At 31.9% G+C, this 23,081-nt stretch overlaps 1 protein-coding gene and 1 long non-coding RNA gene across 3 annotated transcripts; both read right to left on the bottom strand.

The window, feature by feature from the left end:
* Nucleotides 1-83: 83 nt before the first annotated feature.
* On the bottom strand, nucleotides 84-13,971 carry LOC100161869 (protein yellow). Of its 2 annotated transcripts, none has more exons than XM_008191572.3 (3): nucleotides 13,846-13,971; nucleotides 8,484-8,766; nucleotides 84-1,468 (listed from the first exon to the last, which is right to left on the bottom strand). In XM_008191572.3, the coding sequence occupies exons 2-3, from the start codon at nucleotides 8,758-8,760 to the stop codon at nucleotides 381-383; spliced, it is 1,365 nt and encodes a 454-aa protein (XP_008189794.1). In that variant the 5' UTR covers nucleotides 8,761-8,766; nucleotides 13,846-13,971; the 3' UTR covers nucleotides 84-380. The 2 variants fall into 2 exon arrangements, with proteins under 2 accessions (XP_008189794.1, XP_008189795.1); XM_008191573.3 differs by lacking the exon at nucleotides 84-1,468 and adding an exon at nucleotides 3,732-4,949 and having other exon boundaries at nucleotides 13,846-13,970.
* A 6,861-nt stretch (nucleotides 13,972-20,832) lies between these two features.
* On the bottom strand, nucleotides 20,833-21,055 carry LOC115033613. The gene is made up of 2 exons (XR_003838893.1): nucleotides 21,000-21,055; nucleotides 20,833-20,920 (listed from the first exon to the last, which is right to left on the bottom strand). It is a non-coding gene; the product is annotated as an uncharacterized LOC115033613 (long non-coding RNA).
* Nucleotides 21,056-23,081: the final 2,026 nt, after the last annotated feature.

Here is a 23,081-nt window from a genome sequence, read left to right as displayed (position 1 = left end):
ATCCAAAGACTATGTACTCGTATAATAATATTAGCTATTATAGTGACTGACTCATTTTATAACACAATAATATAGCAGTTTTATGTAAATTTAAATATCACTGTGTTTAATTATTACTCACCACATATAAATTATATTATTAAATATTACATTCACCTACAACTAAAAAATGTATTTCGTTCACAGTTTTAAGTCATATACTAAAATGCTCTAAACAGTATAAAATTATAAAAATAATAACACATATTATACCGATCATTGATCCTAAGTGGCGATTATATTTAAAACACTATTTCGCCTTGCAATATAAATAATAATAAATAAAATATACATTAAATGCCGTTGCACGTGCATACGCAGCGTCATGTAACGAACCATACTTAATCAAAATCCTTCGCCCTAGAGGACGGCGTGTTCCATGCACTTCCACTGGTGGAGGTGGTGGTTGGCCGCGGACGAGAGGGATGGTTAGGACCGGTGGGTGGCCGAGTCAAGGTGCGGGGCGATTCGCAAACCGTACCGCGGATGACGTCGGCCACAGGTGCTCTGAACACGCGATAATTGATGTCTTCCACGTCAAAGTTGTTAACATCGAACCGGTGGCGGGGCATCCTGTCGCTGAGCACCCACAGGTTGGAGTCCTTGTCCACCTTGATGTCACCCGGGAACTCGAGAGTCTCAGAGTCCTGTGCCAACACGGCTGAGGTCTCGGACGACAGGTGGTCGTACTGCTTCGGGTTCCAGCAGCCGACCGCGTCCTGGTTGACGAGCGCGTAGAAAACGGTGCCGGAGGCCTCGTCCGAGGTCATGGGACCTGCCTGCATTCCAGCGCCGCGGTGGCCGAGATGTCGGTACTCTTCGAACGTGTTCCTGCCACTCGTGTTCGACTGCAGAACGCTCGTGTCCACCGAAAACATCCTGGTACTGGACATTGCCTGGAAGTAAAGCGTCCGGAAGCCGTTCCGGTGGCGTTCGGACATGCTCACGCCGAACAAGCCGTCCGGCCACTCGACCCGGACACCGCCGATGTGGAACACGGTGGCCAGTGGGTCGAAGTAGAAGTAATGGTGCTCGATTCGCTTGGCCGTGTTGCGCTGGTAGTCGTACACCACCAGGCCGCCACCCAGGTCCGGCAGGTAGGCGAACGCACGGTTGCACGAGTCCGAGTCCGTGTCCGCCAACAGGCCCGGGAACCACGTGTTTCCGTCCACGCGCATCAGGTCTTGGGCGATGATGAACTGCCGGACGATCCGGTCCGTATTCAGGTCAAAGATGAAAAGCTGTGGTTGGCCGAGCTTTGTGCCGTTCGAGATCCCCATGTCGATCATCCACAAGCGGTCGCACGTGTCCACGCTTATCCTGTACGTGTTGATGAGATGGTTGGTGGTCGATTGACCGGCGGCCGGCAGTCGGTTTATTTGGTAGTTCGGGTATGGCACCAGCCGCGGCGAACGGTTATAATTTGAACCTATAAAATGCATAATTGTTGCTAAAATATGAAAAAAATTTGAGGTTGATAGGTACGACGATGTGGTTGCACAGGCAAGGAAAAACGTAGGTAAACGAAAACTTAAACATGCGTAATTATTGTTTTTCCTCAAAATTGGAACTTAACCCGGTAAATGGTAATAGTTAAATATAATTGAATTCATACCAGGTGTTTAAGTCCACGATAGATATTAATAATGATAATAATTATGTAGCAATACGCAATTTAACTATGTCTAAACTATACGTAAATTGTATTAATTATTACAACTGGATAACGATACGCATTACTCCCACATACACATACACATTACTTGAAAGTGTCAAAAATCTAGAGGAAACGGAATCTCCAATTTCAACTCAAACACTTACATTTAAAAATCATTAGTATTTTACGGTAACTTATTTTAAGTACAAAACACACCAATAGTATTCACTATTTAGCATCGATAGAAAAATAAACCTTATTACCGCATTTTCAGTAACGTGAGACACTCATCATATTTTGTAATATTAATTAATATTAATCTAATAAAAAAAAAAAAAAGGTGGATCCTACAGATATCGTGCATAATGCATTCGTCTCGTTTCACACAGCTCAGTGCAATAACGCAATATAATATATTAATATAAAATAGTAATGATTAATTAGAAAATAATAACAAACTTCCTCATTTTAAAAGTTTTAGTATAAAATATTTATTTCAACGTTTACTGCTTATTTAGTATATATTATTTCTATTAATACATAACTTGAGGAAATTTTTGAACCATTTAGTACTTAGTACTTTTACAACTATAAAGTGGTATTTTAAGATAATTACTAAATAGTAAAATTATAACAACAAAATACAGCGAAATATTCTGAAAAGTGAAAACCCATCAAACAGATAAAATTGTGGTCTAAACATTCGAATAAAATTAACTAACACTGTTACATGGTTTAGGTACCTATATTATGTTTCAATGATCACTCATTAATGTTTTTTTCTAGTCATCGTCCTCCGGTAGCCTATTGGCTGCCGGCAAATATTTCGATTTTGTTTTCATGCTAAGAACTAATGAGTGTTAACTTTTGGTTTATAATAATTCATAACAATTCTTACGGTGGATTATAGTTATTTGTTAAATATAATTTACTAGTTGATCCCGTGCACTTCGTTTCCCGGCAACCAATAATTATTATTATAATAGCTTCAAAACCCATGGCAACCATTTAAAAACAAAAATTTCCATCGGAAATCTCAAAATTCCTGTTTGAGCACCTCCCGGGGTTGGTTCTCTCCCTTTTTAAATTAGCCTATCTTCTGCTCAGAGGTATAATCTATCTATATATATATAAATATCTGATCCCGTTCACTTCGTTGTCCATTAAAATTGCCAACTCTATATGAATAATAATTCTACATAATATCACCATGGCAACCATTTATATACAAAACATTTTATCGGAAATTTCAAAATAATATATAATTGGTTGCCATGGTAATACGGAGACACACACCGACGAAAATCTCTAAATAATATATAAATGGTTGCCATGGTAACATGGACACACACACTGACACACATACATTCATTTTTATATATATAGATAATAAATATAAACTACTATTTCTCAAAACGACGAATAAAATAATAACGTAGAAAATGAATAGGTATAAAATGTGAACAGTTATAGGTAGATACACATTTATTTATAAAGATGACATTAATTTAAAAATGTAATATTTTATTACTCGAGTAAATACACTGCAGTTAATAATTTTGTTATTTTGACGACACCGAACTTCACCTATGTAGGAATCTGACATACACTGAAGATTTCCTGGGTGTTCTTTATCACGATAATCAAAAAATTGCGTTATTTTTTTTTTTTAATATTATAGATATTATTCAACTATACTAAATAATTAAATATAAAATTATACGCTGATTTGATCATTAAAAACAAATTATAATATATAGTTACTGCAGCCATTCATGCATAAAAACATCGGATGTAACCACTACGTTATTTAACAAAACAATAAAATAAAATACAGCTATATAGGTACTTAAAACGCGTAATCACGGATAAAAATAACGTATAATTTTCTTCGTCATCAAAATAATTACATTTGTCCATGAAAATAAAAATGTGCATAACATGCTTCCCTTATAATAACAGGTAAGTATGCGCAATCGATAGATTATAATATCATAATGACGATTTTGAAATGGGTAAAAAAAATAAAACAGACTGTTCAAAAACAATTTTATTGAAAAAAAAAAAATGAACATACAAACAATAATACTGTAATGCGTCTATTTATCAATAAAATATAAAATAATATGTATAAAAAAAAACACGTACTAAATTATTGTTATACGTAATACATAATATATATAAAGTGTAAAATAAGTACTGGATTTCGTGAGGTATGAGGAACCAGCGATGTAGATAATTGGTACAGGTAGTAAAATGGTATATGTACCACATCATAATTTTAATATCTATTTGATGTCGCAAACGGTGCCCCTGATTACGTCCACGACGGGGGCGTTAAAGATCCTATAATTGGTTTCGTTGAGGTCTAGGCCCCTGTACAGATACAGTGGCAACTTGTCTGAGAGCACCCACAGCGTTCCCGTCTTATCCACCTTGAGATCGTTGGGGAACTCGAGCGTCTGGCTGTCGGACGCCACCAGGTGGTTGGTGTCGGCGGAGTACTCGTCCGCGTTCCGGAATGAGTTCCAGCAGCCCACGCCGTCCTTGTTTATCTGCGTGTAGAACAGCGCCCCGGTGGCCTCGTCCAGCGATGACCCGCTGGCTTGGGTGTTCGGGCCCCTAGAGCCCAGCACCTTGTATTCGTAGTAGCTGTCCGACGCGATGCTGGCGTTCTGGACGATGTGCGTGGACACGCAAAACTCCCGGGTGCTGGACAGCGGGTGGAAGTATAGCGTCCTGTACCCATCCTCCTTGACCGGGGACAGCGCCACGCCGAATATGCCGTCGGTCCACTGGAAGTTGTGGCCGCCCACGTGGAAGTTGCCGGACAGTGGGTCAAAGTGGAAGAAGTGGTGCTTCACCCTCCACGACGTGTTCGACGCGAAGCTGTACACGACCAGCCCGTACCCGCCCAAGTCCGGGATGTACGCGAACGCGTCGTCGCACGTGTCCTTAGTGGTGTCCGCCAAGATGTTGGCGAAGAACGAGTCGGGCTTCATGTCATCGGGTCTGAACGTGTACTGCCTGATCAGCGTGTCCGTGTTCAGGTCGAACACCATGAGCTTGGGCGTCTGCACCGGGTTGGCCTCGCCCCACACGTCGTTCAGACCGGTGTCGACCAGCCACAGTCGATCGCACACGTCAACGTTGATGCGGAACACGGACACGATTCGATCGGTCATGTTGGACGCCAAACGATTCTGTTCGTAATTCGGGTACGGTATCAGATTGGGAGATCTGTTTTCCGGTTCTGAAAATAATAAACGGAAAACTCTGTAAATACGATGTATTCGTGTACAACTACGTGTAAAAACATATTATAATGGTTTGCAACTGCGATAACGTGGATTTCGCATAAGGGTTCGTCCCTACGTAAATGTATTGTCACATAGGTACCTACACTAGGCACGTGGGCATTATGAAATCGTGCCGAAGAACGATTTTCACACATAACTATAAATCCACGTGCACCAAAAAAAAAATAAACAACTCAATACAGGTATAATATTGTAATATTATATTCATAGTAATTATTATAATGAGTGCAAGTCGGTGAAATAATAATAAACACACAAACGCGAAGAAATGATTTCGTATGTAATTAAAATATTTTAACATTTTCACCGAGTAATGAATATTGCAATATATTATTCGGTCGTATGAAGTGGATTAAAGTATTAATCGAAATTAAATTTTAATTAAAATGTGCTTTTATAAAATATAACACTTGAGAGCAATAATTATTTTATATAAAATGCCATAAAATAATATGTTATAATTTGAAATAATGTCCCACGATTATAGTTCGTATTATTCAATTCAAATGTTTAATGACAATTTGTTGCCTTGAACTAAACCATAACCATTTATTTTAATATCTGAAATCAATGTTTTTATTTTCCTTAACCACGCCGTATAAATAAATATCAAATTAAATATTACAGTATACTTACATAGGTATATTAGTTTTTATCTTCTGTACATTCGAATTATCACCACCATGCAAACTAAATTGTTATTCTGCATTTAAAATGTACTGAAATTTAACGATTGACTTAATACTTAAATCATGCAATAGCAAGTAAATTGTACTGCGTAGCGTGTCTTACGAAAATATTATTTAACAAGTTGACAAACACAGTGGCGGATCCATAAAATATTATGTTGTACTACCACATGAATACATTTCAATCCACTTATACCACGACCAAAACTAACTACACAATGGAAGCAAAATCAAACATCTAACTACAAAAAATAATAACACAAAAACAACCAAAGTTGAAGCGTAGGTGCCTTTTTTCCCGCTCGAATAATTATTTAACAAGACACACAGTCACACACTAATGGATTATATTTTTCTACCACCACATAAGTAGGTACCTACTGGTACTATATAATATTTTATTATCCGTTCGGCAATCGGGAACGACCATCACTACGATTCGTTTTCGTCTTATCCGCTTATTTCGACCTACTCTTCTTTGCGGGCAGCAGTATTTCAGATCAATTATTATTTTATTGCGATTTTTAAGCGAAAAAAAACACAATACGACCGCGAGTTACGATGACAAGACACGTGTGAGAATAAAAAATATAATATATAATTCAACTGCTGGTCGAATGCGGGACACGGTGTTACGACACGAATATACGCGATGATGTCGTTTTCACTTTCCGTGAGAACACCGATACAATAATAATTATTATTATTATTATTTATTATTATTGTAGTTGTTGCTATACACACACGATCATGCACCGCGTCATGTGTGCGATTCACGTACGTATAGGTACTGTGTCCGCAGAGTAGAATGATTTTGTAAATCGCGCGTTGCCACATTTTTTTTTATCGGTTTTTGTATACCTACGACAATGAATGCATAATACGTGGATTTTGTTTTTTTTTTCGCATTTAGGTATTATATTATTATTACTTTCGTATACGAAAACTCTGTACGCGACGCTATAATATATAGCGACGTATCGCGTATTATGTCGGATCCCGAACAGGTGGTTGTCCAGCGTAAGATTGTAATATTACACGATTTACGGTTCTGGCCGAATATTGTGATATTACGTGAATACGGACGAAACAGACTGCGTTTATCGCTGCATAATCAGAGGTCCGCCCGGCCACGCGTGAAATAACAGAAATATCGTCAGATGAGCGTATAAAACCTTTTCGCCAGCTTTACGCAATGACCATAATATTATATTACTAAATACGTTAGTCTCGTACCGTTTTCCGGACGTTCACTACAATAGGTAGGTACAAGGAGTTCAAAAAGTTGGGAAACGGTCATTATAGACTAGATCCGATGAACGATAATAGAATACATTATAATATTAGGTACTACATAATATATTGCTTATTTTATTACATTAACTGCGATGAGGTGATTAAATGTTATACCTAATAAATGTGCAGCAGTGTTATCCGTTATTGCTTCCTGATATGTACGTATAAATATAGATGTACATACAGTAATTAAAGCTTTTCAAAATTGTTTAAACACCCTGTATATTATTATCGTGTAGGTATATAAAATATTGATGCACACCGTTTTTGCAATGTTTACAATAACCGAATAACGTTTGCAATACTATATAATATTTTATATTATTGTTATAAATTATTATAATATATAAATCGAATGCTATACTATAGTATGTTCGTAACTATTGTCATGCCTATTGACAAAAAGCTCAACGCGCCAACTAGCTATTGCTATACCATATACCATGAAATACAGTCCTCATTTATAACATTATATTTTTACATAGGTACCTAAATTAAACATTTATACACGGCAAATATTCGCATTGACTATTACACTCATACATATAATGAATCGCTGAAAAAATATCAGATAAGAAAAAGAAAGTATCCAAAACAACACGTTTTTTTCATTGCCTATAGTTCGAATATTATGAGTGGTTACCTATATATTATTATTGTGATGTGAGTGAGTGCGAAACGTACGAGGACGCTCAAAATCGTACGATTTATTTTTAAATTATAATATTTAATTTTTTTGTAGTTATAACAACGTATCAAATATCAAACCGGGTGATTACGTTATTAAATATGGTCGAAATTAATATTTTTATTAGGACATAATATTATTTTATCGATCGGGTATCTCACTACGTGTTACCCATCATCCTCATTACATATTATTATAATATATTATGACTTATAGGAATAAAATATGTATTACATAATAAACTGCTTTCAGGCGACCGCCACCGAAGTATAACGCAAATACACAACATAGCCATGTACCAATATAATATATTATACAAACACGAACAGACAACGCGCAATGGACATGCAATACAGAAAACACAATAATGGTCAATTATACGCTTATAATAATAATAAAAAAAAAAAAGCTACGGAAAGTTTATGGCGTTTTTCGGTATCCGTGATGGATAGATAACAATTTTATGCGTGTGTCATGTGGGTGGTGTATATAGCAACACGCAGACTGCGGCGTCACGGCCTAGGGTCATGTGGGTCAGCTGCTCGACGGTGGTCATCGTATTATGCGATCACACCACAAAGTAATATAATAATCCCACGCAGTCCATTTGACGCCGCGGTCAGCGCACTTGACGTTATTATTAATTATCGCCATCATTATTATTAATATATTTAATATTATTTAATAAATTATCACAGAATATGTTTCACCTATATTCTGTCATATTATTTTCATTATGATATCTGAAATATATTATCGATTACCGCGTAGTATAGGTATAAAATAATAATTACCCGATCCGAGGGACACGTAGTTGAGCGTGGACGCCACTCCGGCCTTCCACCGGGGAACGGTGATGAACAGTTTGTCCCGCCATACCTCTAGGCCAAGTGGCAAATTGTTCTCCTGCACGTACTCGCCACTGGCAATGGCCGCCTGCCTGGTCTTCTGGTCGGGGAACGCAAAGTCCAACTGCTTCCAGCTAAACACCTCCCGCAGCCGGTCATTTACCGACCACACGGCGCATGTGCAGCACCCCAAAATCAGTATCGCTAGCGCTATTCTCGCCATCTTTACCTGAGAACAATATATTATAATATTATCACATTAATAAGTATCTACTATACAAACGATGTTCATTAATATTAAGTGAAAGTTGTCGTTATCCCGTAAAGTCAGGAAAAAACAAAATATATAGGAAACGCTCACGACTGAAGCTAACAATATTATACAATCCATTTCTATCGAATGTAGAGATAATATACAATATTATACAATATATCCCGGGGAAGTGATCGGCCGGCATCATAATATTATGATAGTATACCTTAAGTTATGAAAAAAAAACATTTAAAGGGTAGGGGTTTAACTCTTTTAATTTTTATATTTTATTACTTATATATTACGTTTAAAAATGATAACTTTTTGCAATTTTGTTTACTTTTTCAATAAGAATAATTTGTACATTTTTGGTTTAATACATATGTTAGTTGATTGTACACCAACATAGTTTTAAGATTTAAAAATAATTGGGATAAAATAGTTGAAACGTTTTGAAGATATACATAAAAAAATGTGCGGTAAGTTCAAAAAGTTTAATAACCCTAATTAAAAAAATAAAAGAGTTAGACCCCAAGACCTCAAAATCAGTTTTTTTTATAACTTTAGTCTTAAGGTAAACTACACATCCCCCGGGACACATTGTATAAATTACTGTAAATTATTGATCCTGCTGTTTATATATATGTATTTTTTTTTGTACTGCAGAAGTCCATAATATAATAATAATTAACCCGTATAACCGTATGACTTGACACTAGTCTAAAAGTAACTTACTACTGTTAACCAGTTACTACTGTAAAATAAGAATATAAACGTCGTTGTATCATATCGATTTCTGCAAAACTTACATATAGGTACCTAATTTGGTCATATCCACGTTAATAAGAACAGAAATTCGTTTGTTTTGATAACTCCCTGGTCCAGGCTGGGCCTAACCTGGAATAGTGACTAGACGTGGACTACCATGATGCGAAGAAGCTAAATACCCCCACCCACAACAACCCAAACAAAATTACATTGTCACGGGCACCTTAAGTTCACATCATATACTCAAAACAGTACATTCTGTACTCAAAAACTCGGAATTACAGATAACTAATATTATATACGCCACATTATATTATTTCTATCGCTGTACAGATAATATACATATAATTTGAATATTTTGTAGGTCTTGTAGACTGTAGTTGCAGCTGTAAAATAAAGTCGTGTAGGAATCCGAGAAAAATTGAGAGCTAAACCTAAATGATTGAATAGGTAGGTACCAATGATAAACCACGTTATCAAACGTCGTCGTCGTCGGGACGCGCGAATACGAGACTGCCGCCGTTCAATATGACCCGAGGACAAATCGGCAATGAATATTTAAAAATGTGTTTGTATAGTAATAATAATAATAACAACAAATAACAATGATAATAATATTATTATTATTATTATTGTAATATTATAATAGTCGTTTATATTATAAAATGTACTGCAGAGAACGTCGGCGCGGGTACAAGGTCTCGGCCGTTTCCCGTGTCCTGAGGCCTGTTACTATGTGTATAATATTATGTACGGCTTTCACATTGTGCGGACGTTTTCCGGCATCCGAACCGTTTTATTTAAAACAATGCGAGCCCGTTGAATCCGAATCGGTGGAAAAACTGAAATGCTGACGCAGAAGGTCGACAGGCGTTATCCGGGGCCGGCGTATAATATTGTAAAGTTTTTTTTTTGCGAAATTTCAATTGTTACGTAAACCTATTTTAGATACGAATAATAATTTCATGTACATCGTTATTATTACTATAGTACAAATAATAATATTCATAACCTGCCAGCGGTGGCGTGGAGGTAATTTGTTGAGGCACGGGACTAGGTATATCAATATACTCAGTCTATAGGGTGGGTTCCGGGGATATACAGTATAGATACCTATAGAAAGATGAAAGTCTGTGGTAAAATGGTCATTATTAATAATGTATATTATACGTCAGATTAGTATTTTACCATTTTTTTTTTAATTTGGTCATAAGGGGTGGGTGTCAAAAGCACCATAATATGTCAGTTGCCTCAAAAGATTTAATAGTTGGCGCCGCCACCATTATTCATCATATAAGTCATAACATAATTATACTAAACGTATTCACGACTGGATTTAATTGCATTTAACACAATATTATATTATACCCAAATCAGAATAATGATATGAATTATGAAATTGTACAACCACGAAGACTGTATTTTCTATGATCCGCTGAGGTATAATATTATTATAATTTCGTACATCTAAACGTTATAATATAATATGCATAATATGCACAATAGCCGATAATATCGCATGCTTTGCAGTCTGTGCAGCGGGAAACATCAAGTCGAACGTTGTGTCGCGTGTTTAAACTTCACAAATATAACAGAATAATATTATATAGGTATAGTGATGGTAAAGCTGATGGTTTGGACAAAACGAAAATATTATACTTTTTTTTTTACCCCGAGGCCTCCCCATATATATCTCGGCAAATCGATAGATATTTTCGATGGCCCCGAGCGAACGCCAAAACTAGTATTATTAATCGTTTCGTCTTTTTCTTCCTATATTATATTCGACCCATGTTGTTTCTCTTGGTGAAATTTTTTTTATTTCCATACAATTTTTATGTGTTGGTAAAATGTAAAAATAGTTATATTCATTTAATTTTGATCTATATCAACAGGTCTGCCGTGAACATAACTAAATTAAAATACCTACAATTATTCCAATCATTTTTTTTATATGTACAAAATAATAAAAATGTCAATCTGTGGCAACAATCTTATTACGATCTAACGGAGTATTGGTGATTCAAATTTATTGAGAAACCACTAGGTACGACAAAAGTTATTCCAGTTAAGAAAATTTTGGTTTTATTTATAGAAATTTGAATTATTGCCTCACTGCGTAAATAGTTGATCGAAAATCCATTTCAAAAACAATGATATTATAATCCTGTACATTCCACCATATTTAGAAGAACGGCGTTACACTTAATATTTTTACATTAAATTCAATAATTATGTATAATGGCAATTAAAATTCACTTTTATTTTACACCTATGACCTATAATATATAGGTACTTACCTATATTATTATTTCGCAAATCTTGTGATTTTTAATTTATGGACTATGAATTTTATGTGTTTTGTTTAAATCAACTAGCTGTTTCAAGAATATAGAAATTAAATCATTTAAAATGTTGTTTGACGTAAAATTAACCGTAAAAGAACGGGTGATAACTTAATTTTATGAATACAAACTACTCAAAAATAATGTATAAACAAATATAAATTATAATACACGACACCTAAATAGAGACTGGCGTGTCGGAATGACATATACGAATAGTATATATTATAATTTTATAATATTATCTATTTACACATTATTTGAATGTATCTTGTTTTTGACAAAAGGACATTGACTTTATGAAAATCAGAAATTATATTAATGCTATCGTATATTATTATAATGAAGTCGTGTGATTATCTACATTGGAGTTTAAAAGTAAAAACTAACAACATTTCTTATCTTAAAATTAACGGTCCAAAGGATTCCCATCGGAATGAATAATAATTTAGGTATATAAACAATAGTTTAATAGGTATTATTATTGTACAACACTGTTAAGTCTAGTTCGGCACTAGGTCTAGGCACCTACATCAGAACTCGTTAAAGATCGTTGAAACGTCAAGGTCCCGATTATCATATTAAAATTGTTATTGATATAGAGAAATCTGCGAAGGATAATACCACCAATATGCTAATATGCCTATTTATTAACGTACCTATTATAACACGTAATAAATTACAATAGTATTACATAGGTGCATAGTTTCATCGGCGTCAATTTTCAGATACATATTTAGTATGTCATTAGCCTAATAAGCATAATATATTATATAATATTAAAGTTTATTAATTAGACTTGTGTATATTATATTATAAACTAAAAATCGATTTTGATGTTTAGTTTCTTAACATCTATACGGGGCACTGGCTAATCACTAATCAGTAATGAATATTATGACTTATATTATAATATATTATAAATCGTTTGCATATTTATATTATTTTTCTGATGTTATCACACAAATATTTACATTATTAGCATATTATAGAAATAATTATGCATTTACGCCACAGTAAAATATTATTAATATTTAATGATTACAAATGTTATAGTTTCTCGTGTTATGTTTATGTTTATTATTTATTAATAATAAAAAAATTATAAGCAGAAAGTGTACAAGGCAGGTTTTTAAAAGTTGTTTTAATTATGCGTTCGTTATTTTTATTTCGACAAATATTCTAATTTTCACTTCAAACTCCCTCGATAGATCGAATAACATACATATTCCACGTATTTCTTGCATTTTAGGTAGGACTCCGGTTTAATTAATTAAATGTCAAAGTACATAATGTTAGTAAAAAAACGCATCCTATGTACCTATGACCGAAAAATTAATTATATATTTATATAAATGCATCTCTACTCTCATTTTGTCCTTGTTTTAGATTATTATTATAAACAATGCAAAACTTAAATTTGTTCATACCTAACTAATATCAAAATGATTTGTTTACATAAAAGTAATTACACAAAACAATATATCATATATTTATGTTTAATGATTTTTTCCAAGACTTGTAACCAGTAGTAAATTATTTTTAAAAAACTTGATTCAAAAACAATTTAATTTCTTTACTAGATTATTTTTAAATTTTGAAAAAAAATGAATTAAGCTATAGCTTCTTCATATGCAATAAGAACAATTTCCCTGAATACCTACATACAATATTATTCAATGTATTTAAATAAATGCATTATTATTTATTAAACAATAACAATAATTAAAATATCCACTTTAGATAAGTACATACATACTAGGTTTGTATATTTAATGTTAAGTTTATGTTACTCTAAATTTCAAACCTAAAAAAAATTGTTAACCTAACTTAAACTATCATACTAAAATATATTTTTGATGTTTTACTTAACATAATATGATTCCAGCTATGATAAGCAAAACAATAACAAATAATATGAAAAAAAATCATTAAAACTCACCAGTTAGTGCTGCTACGAATGGTACAAACAGATTAACAAAATTCTATAATGCAGACCGCAGAGTCGTCGGTGAACAGACAACCTGCATCAGCAGTGGATGAGAGGGGGCAACCCGTTTACACCTTCGAAGGCCTTGTGGACCGAGATAGGTCCCCCCCAATAATAATTATATTAGTATTAATAATTACTGTACTAACTGGTACCCAACTATTTTCGATCATCATAATAGTATTGTTATTTGTAGTTACATATTGCCAAATTCAATGAACCAAAATGGGTAACTCTATATTAACTCATTAACACGTAGGTACAACACGATAATATTATTATTATATTATTATGGTACCTATTTAGATAAACCTATCAAATATATTTAATTATCAATAATCATCGATGTATAAACATTAATCATACAATAAACAGTAGACAATATACTATATACATATAGTACAAGTGCGTTGTGCGAGTATTAATCAATGCTAGTACTTTAATGTCCGTATACAATAACAATATGTATCGAGCACGACGTATGTGATTTGAGACGGTATGAGTATGACGGGTACAAATAAATTGTATGTTATTGTAATTCACGAGTTCTAAGCCACATCAACGATATCAAACAAGACCTTGTTACGCCGGAAAATTATATTATGTACCAATGTGGTTTTCTATAAATACAAAACATAATAAGCCGTCATGTAGGTAACCACTCCGCTGTACCTACATAGTAAATTTCGTGTGTATCATGTCATCGAGTAATTCACTGTAATGGATGTATTACATTTGAATTCAATGATTAATCATTGTTTACAATGAAAATCGACTTTGTGCGGAGACCGTCTAACTTATTGGTATCCGTGGTTACCAATTAATGTTCGTATTTCTCCCCCCTCCCCTCACCAATTATTTTAAAGAATTCTGAGAAATTTCTAATTTTACAAACTAGATCCAATTTGCTAACAAAAACCTCCCTGGAAGTTGATGATGATTGGAACACTTTTCTACAAGTAAAAGACGTGTGTTCAGACACAAAATAAAAAGACACCCATCTTTGTAAGATTGCTCGCTCAGAAGATTTGATCATTACATTACATTACATTGCCCAGATTTTTCAGTTTCATTTGTATATTAAAATATATTGTCGTTCAGTAGAAGTTCAAGATTCTGTGTATTGATGTATGTATTTATTTTTTTACGATAAATATAATATGTACCTAAGTAAGTACTACCTACAGTGCAAAAATGCGTACTTTAGCAAACGTGTAATAAAATTTAAAAAAAATATTTATCAATAAAATAATTTTGAATATTAATACGTAGAATGTACTAATTATATGCATGTGTGATTGAAAAAAAACTCGTTTATAAGAAGGGGAAAGGGCGTTAGTAGGTGTATGTGTGTGTTGAATATTCATCAGAACTAAGTACCTACTACAACTTTTAATTTAAAAAAAAAAAATCCAATGAATTCCAAATATCCATAATCACATAATTATAAATTATGAACCCTTCATCTCGGAATATTAATATATTTTTTATAACGTTAAGTTTAACGTTCGAGTTAGTATCTATAGGTATACAATATACATAACGATATTATTTAGGATATTATTTTAACGCACTATTTTTTACCTATCCTTAATTACTATGATGACGTTTTACCACTTATGTTTTCATTTATTATGAGCTACAACTCATTATTAAACAATTATTGTACAACCGCACACGTCAATCGCGTCGCGGTAACACAGTGTTCTAAGATAGGCATAATATGCGATAAAAAATCTGTTGTGGCGAAAACACATGGTTATATGACCCCAGCCTCGATATGAATATTGAAACATCAAATGACTAAATTGTACTTACCTGATTTGTTTTGTGCAGCTACAAGTATAACTAGGTGTTCTTTAATGAAGGTGTTTCTACTATTACAACGCAAATGTCTACCAATATACTAGCCGCAGGCTAAATATTATTAGGAATATGGCCTAATTATATATTCCCTTAAATTCGTCTGATTATTAATATACGTAGGTACCTATAAGTAGGTATAATATTGTTATCATTATTTTCTAACAATGACAGAATCCAACTAATTATTATACCTAGGTACCTAAACATTATAATATTATATAATATATTATTGATATTCATTGATCCCGCGTTAGTTCATGAATCAATATAATAAGCAACCATCTACAGCATATTAAGTATAATAGTACCTCACTATACGCAATAATATAGGTACTAATGTAATAATTAAATGTTTTACGATAGTGAACGTTACAAACTTTTCAAAGTTGGTCATGGTGATTGGTGCGTGGTCTTCAAGAAGATGTAAATTACAAAATTATTAGATTTTAGATATTAGATTAGACTTCGTCGTATTTTATGCGTATACCTATATATAATTTTTTTAATGCGACGTTCTATAGCGAACATAATATACGAACGCATAATTTCAAAGGTGATAGTATAATATAATGTCTTAAGTATTAACCATTATTATAACATACCTAATTCATAATTGCATATAGTATACCTACACTCCAGAGTACATTTAGGGGAAACTAAGGGAAGAACTGAGGGAAGCAAGAATTGTTATATCTCAGGGTTTAAGACTCTAAATGTTATGCTACTACAATAAATGGATGCACGAACATATTGACTATACACTGTGTCAATGTCTCAGATTTTTTAAACAAAAGCTAATATTTTTTTAAATATTTTTTTTTTTAAAAATGCAAATTACCGATATTCTCCTTATTCTGGTGAAATACCGGCCATATAAAAGATAAAACACACATAAAATACATGCAAAAATATAGGAAAAAATATTTTTTGAAGAAATAGTTCAAACTAAAAGTTTTCTTCGTAGATATAATATCTGAAAACAAATACCAATAGATAATACTGAGTTGTATCATTGATTATCTGCAACACACATATTATATTATATTATATATTTAATATTTATCGGTATTTCCCCTTTTGAAAAATAATTAAAAAATATTTTTCATCGATAAACCATAATACTATTAAATTATTTGATTTTATAGTCATAACCTCCATTATTTTGTTTTATATTATAAACATCTATAGAGTAGAAATATATTTTTAATATTTTCATACCTTAATTGAAATTACATGACATTTTTTATTTAGAGAAATTACCTCTAAAAACTAGTTGCGCACATTTTAACGCGAAAACGCGAAAATGTCTTTTGATAGTATCGTTCCGATAAGAATAAGTTTTTGTTATCATTCTTAACCTTTTTGTATGGTCAACGCAATCTTAGATGCATTAGTTTATTGGATAACGAGGTGACCTGTATTACCTACTGACCGTAGTTCCCCCAGTCTCCCCTATATGTATAATAAAAAATACTCTGCTCAGAATCCAATAGACATACTTACGTCTTGTTTATCTCTATTTTAATTTTTAGATTAATTTGTTTGTATTTGTAGTTGGAAAATATTAGGCCAACGTCTGCCTAATATAATATCTATTTAGGTACCTACTAAGTTTAATCATTCGCGTATATTCGCTACACACCTATTTTTTTCTCGAATAATACAAATTGTATAAATATACATGTTTTTAAAACGCTTTAATTGAGTTATATAGTGATAAACTATATAGGTACCTACACGCATTGAACTCGATTAAAACTAATTGGATTGTGTATTTTTATAATATAATATACCTTATTAGTTATTACCATTAGACATTAGTTATATATGGTTGTATAGATAATATGATAACAGCTACAATTATTAACGTACGGCTATATGACATAAGCGCCAAATGTACAAAAATGACCTATCATTTGCGCCAAAATAAATATGTTATATAAGTAGTTTTTTCAAAAATGATATATCTTATAAAAATGATATGACTTATAAAAGTGTTGGGGCATATACCAGTATATTTTTTATTAGAATTTTAGTAGAATTGTAACCAAAAGCTTGTTTAGTTGCTTCAACACAAGGCACAGACTACGATCTTATGTAGAGAGATTGGATAAATTATTTTTGAAAGATGCCAATATATGTTTGGTAAGGATTTGTTAAGTTTCTTTGCTAGGCTATCGTAATTGTGTTTATGAGGGTAAGTCTATTCCAGTAATACAATGCTTTTGTTAAGCGTTTTTCAGCTATAATTAAATAATTAACTATGATTTGGGTGATTGAATGAAGTAGAATGGGGTTCATTTAATTTGTGGGTGCCCAGCATGTAGCTGTTTGTATGATATTAGTTAGATTGTTTACTTGTAAATCTAAATCTTCTATATATTTTAATTTAACACTTAAATTAATTTCATGTTGAGTCAATTGGTATAAAAATAAAAAAAAACATTCTAAAACAAATTGTAAATTACCTACTGAAAAATATTTAACGATTTTGCATAAAAAATATTTGAGATGTATTAGCAAAATAGGTACCTACCACAAAAAATTTTTTATTTTATTCTTTTTTATATATAATTGAGTATACGAAATTAAACGCTTCCTGCATAATATATAATTACATTCTATTAAACAATGATTTTGGTTATTATTACATAATTAATAATTGCGAACAAAACATACTATATGGGTAATTTGTTTAATAGACCACGCCACGCCCACTTTGAAATAACATTTTAGTTAAATTATTGATGTCTGATTGTCTTTAATACTAATTCGTCAATGTCCCACATATTTTTATTTTACTTATTAATCATAAGCGAGAATAATATTAGGTATATTGTTCCTGAACGAGTTCGGTATATTTTATTCTGATTAATAATATTATAGGTAATTGATATTATTATATTAACACTTTTCACCGTTTAGTGCATAGTACATACTATATAGTAGGTACATCTTATACATAGTTAAATAGCTTAATCTTCACTGTGCAAGTAAAAGATAAATAATATTATATAGTATTACCATACTACAATAAACGGTTGAACACTCGTTTTCTTCGTCCTTAGAACCACTTATACTTTTCTGTGTTTATACGCCTAACACAAGAATAACTTTTCCACAAAAACAAATGATATTGATTTTACAATCTTTATTTAAAATTACATTCATAGATTATATTTACCGTATACGTGAGTATATTATAATCTTTATAACTTTATAAGAGCGTTGTATTGGTACTTAAATGGTTAAACAAGATACCTATTTTGATTAATTAGATACATTTTCATTTCACGTTTTAAAAATAATTGTATTTTTAAGTACAAATTATGTACCGTTGAATTATGATATATTATTAAGCAATATCCTTTAAAAATGTGTACTACAATTATAATCGTTTTGGGTTCAAAATTATGTCTTGATAAAAATACTAGGAACCTATACGCATATTCACATAATATATAATAAGTCTAAAATATTCGAACAAACTGAAAATTGTATGGAAGTTTCAGTTAAGCAACTAAAACTTTTTTTAACTCTCGCTTTTAACTTTTTATTATTATTATTAATAAAACAATAAAAAGATGAATATAAGCCGTTAAAATTATTTTCACACCATAATTTTTAAAACCAGGAAATTATAAATATTTTAATAATCGAAGACCATTTAAAAGCCCCTCTACTTCTCCATTATTAACTATAGGAAGTCCGGATGTTCAAACTTCAAATTCGCAGTCACACCGATTATATATTTATAATCGATTTATATCGTAGCCTTGGAATTAATAACTCTCACTAATCACTATGTAGTGTAGGTACCTGTTATAATATTTAAAATGCACTCATTATTTTTAAACTCAACACATTAATATTTTGTTAAGAAAAAATGTCAAAAAAATTAATTTAGTACCAACATGGCAACATTCTATAAATAATACTTATCTTGGTATTTTTGTGTAAGGCGTAATCATTTAATGTATAATACGCAATATTATCTAGGGGTAAAATGAAAAACATTCAGAAACAATAAATTATTATCAAGTATAATATTAGTATATTAGTATAGTAGTATACAGCTAACTTTGAACACTTTTTAAACCAAAAAAGCTGGTACATTTATTTTCAAGAACTCGAGCCGGAATTCAATTTAGAACAAACAGCAGGGAACTCGCTCCTGCTGTAGAGTAGATTAAGAGCATAGTTAGGTACTTTATAACATTGAGTAGGTCACTTTTCACAAAGTACTTTGTATGTGATAAATTTGAATTCAATCACAGTAGGGTGACTGGGGAATAGGATCAGTGGGTAATACAGGTCACCTCGGTTATCCAATAAACCAGTGCACCTAAAATTGTGTTGACCATACAAAAAGGTTAAGAATGATAACAAAAACTTATTCTTATCAGAACAATATTATCATAAGACGTTTTCACGTTAAAATGTGTACAGTTAATTTTTAGAAGTAATTTCTTTGAAAAAACAATTTCTTGTACTTACCTAATCTAAGTTAAGGTAAAAATATTTTTAATTTATTTCTACTTTATGCATCAGTGGTTCCCAAACTTTTTGACACTACATAACCACTTAGAGAACTTTTGATATATCACAAACCACCTCTATTTTAGACCTTATTTTTCCTATAAGCAAGAATCATTTAATTTCGCACATTTTAGAATTTAGATCAGGTATGAATAAACAAAAATAATTAAATTCCTTATAGCAGGCTTATAATAATGATTTGTAATTGATCAATTTTAATCAAATTTAATTGTAGGTGAATAGAAACAGGTTTACACCTTTCAGATGTTATATCTCTGGATCTAAAATATGCACAATGCTGTGAATTACATCAAAATTTGGGTCTCACCGTGAATTACATGATAGAATTTTCAACGGTTATCCAACTATAAAATTTGATTTTATAAATTTTTTTAAGTAGGTACGCTGTTTCTATTCACCCGCAGGTGTGTGAAAAAAAACAGCTGCTTAGTTTTCATAGAATTTGTTATTCAACTGTATTGAGGTTGAATAGAAACATAATTTTGAATTTTTTTTTAAAAAAAAGCGTTCAAATAACTTACTTATAGCCTTTATTTTATGAAAAACAACATTTTAAACATATTTGCCGCGCTGATCTGGCTTATATACTTTTGGTATGTTTCTATTCACCCGGAAAACAAAATGTTTTGATTAAAAAAATTATAAAAATCAGCAATTAATTAAACAGGATTGATACTTACGTTAATTAATTCTCCGCAACAACGCCGAAAAGTGAAAAAAAAATTTTGGAGTTATCACAGTTCGTTCATGAGAACCATGATAACAAAGTTGATACACATTTTTTGGAGGTAAAATAATTTTTACTCTTATCAATTTTCTTATTGACAATTATTATGAAGGTAAAAATGTATCAATTGAATTCGATTCTTCATAACATAACCAATGTAATACATCAACAACTTATAAAAATAGTTATATGTACTTAGACCGTAGTTATTGGTCAATGAGACTTATTTCGAAATTTTGTTTCTATTCACCCACAATTAGGTATCATATAATTACTTATTATAATGATTCACGGTCCACCATACAATGTCTCGCGACCATAGGATGGGAACCAATGTTATAGATGTATATGATATAAAACAAAATATGGAGATAGTGATTATAAATTCAAATCATATGATAGTATTATGATTCATCGATGAAAAATATTTTCTAATTATTTTTCAAAAGGTGAAATACCGATCAATATATATAATAACAATAAATAATAATTAATATATTATATGTGTATTGCAGATAATCAATGATCCAACTATACAACTCGGTATTATCCATTGGCATTTGTTTTCATTAGGTAACTATCTATGAATAAAACTTTTAGTTTTGACTATTATTTAAAAAAATAAATATATTTTCCCTATCTTTTTGCATGTGTTTAACATGTGTCGCCGATATTCCGCCGGAATAGGGAGAATACCGGTCATTTGCATTAAATAAAAAAAAAATATTAGCTTTTGTTTAAAAAATCCGATAGGTACATTAACATTTGACACACTGTAGTCAATATGCTCATGCATCCATTTATTGAAGTAGCATAAGCAGTGCATAACATTAATTAGAGTCTTAAACCCAGAGATATAACAATGCTTGCTTCCCCCAGTACTTCCCCCAGCCACCCCTATTCGAAAAACTATTCTGATTTCGCCGAGTAAAAAGATGGGTAGATCAGCATTTATTCTATTACCTATACTATTTTGAATATTTAATTTCTACAATTTAATTTAAAAATGAATTCAACGCCATTACGCAAGCAATACACATTACAAAGTACCCACCTAAATGATATTTTGATCTCAGAAAGATATGCTAAAAAATATCTTCTTCTTAAAATGTCAGTGTCTTATAGATTATTATATTTTTGTATTGTAATAGTTATAAGTATAGCAATTTACCATAGATTTTACCATACGTATTACATGTACATTGAACAATTCAACATAAATAGGTATTGTCATATATTTTAATGCAGCCACTACGTGTATTCATTAATAGACTGCTGCACTGATGCATAGTAGTCGACAATCGCGTTGTATAGGTAGGTTCCTCCATTGGGTAAATTATGTTTTTAGAAATCCTAAAAAGTTATCCGAGCTCATTTAAAACCAAACAAGGTGCAACTAAATATTATACAGTAGCTGTTGAATTAAATTAACATATTTTCTACATTACGTATAAACCGAATCAATACACTTTGATGTATTACACGAACAAGTTGGTTGACCTTATCGAATTCAACGTCCGAGATAAAAACTAGTTTCAATAATATAACACGCAGTGGTTGCTTTCAGGACAATTCACAATATTGCCTATACAGTTGAATCGTCCTCAATTTTAAAAAAATATCAAGGTGCACAAACGACAGGTAGGTAATTATAATGTGCGTGACTTGTGGGTAAATAATAGGTGTAACCGCGATAGCAACGTTAGGAACATATTTACCATTACAAATTATGATAGATCCGAAGTTTAACTTCAACAAAAAAATTGATTACTTTTGTTTTTTATACTAAGTTTTGTGGTGGATTATAATAATACGAAGTATATTTTTACGATTTGTAATAATATACCCATAAATATTACAATATTATGTATATTTTATACGTCAAAAATATAAAACTGTTCTCGACAGGTACCTATATGTATTATGTTATGTTATAAGTCACGTCTGGAGGTCATAACTTTTTGAGTACAATCATTTATAGCGGCCTCAATGTAACGTCTAATCTTTGTACAGTAAAAAACAACGTAACACATAA

The sequence above is a fragment of the Acyrthosiphon pisum genome, chromosome A1, assembly GCF_005508785.2.
Source record: "Acyrthosiphon pisum isolate AL4f chromosome A1, pea_aphid_22Mar2018_4r6ur, whole genome shotgun sequence".
NCBI classification, from domain to species: Eukaryota; Metazoa; Arthropoda; class Insecta; order Hemiptera; family Aphididae; genus Acyrthosiphon; species Acyrthosiphon pisum.
This window is presented reverse-complemented; position numbering and strand designations above follow the sequence as displayed.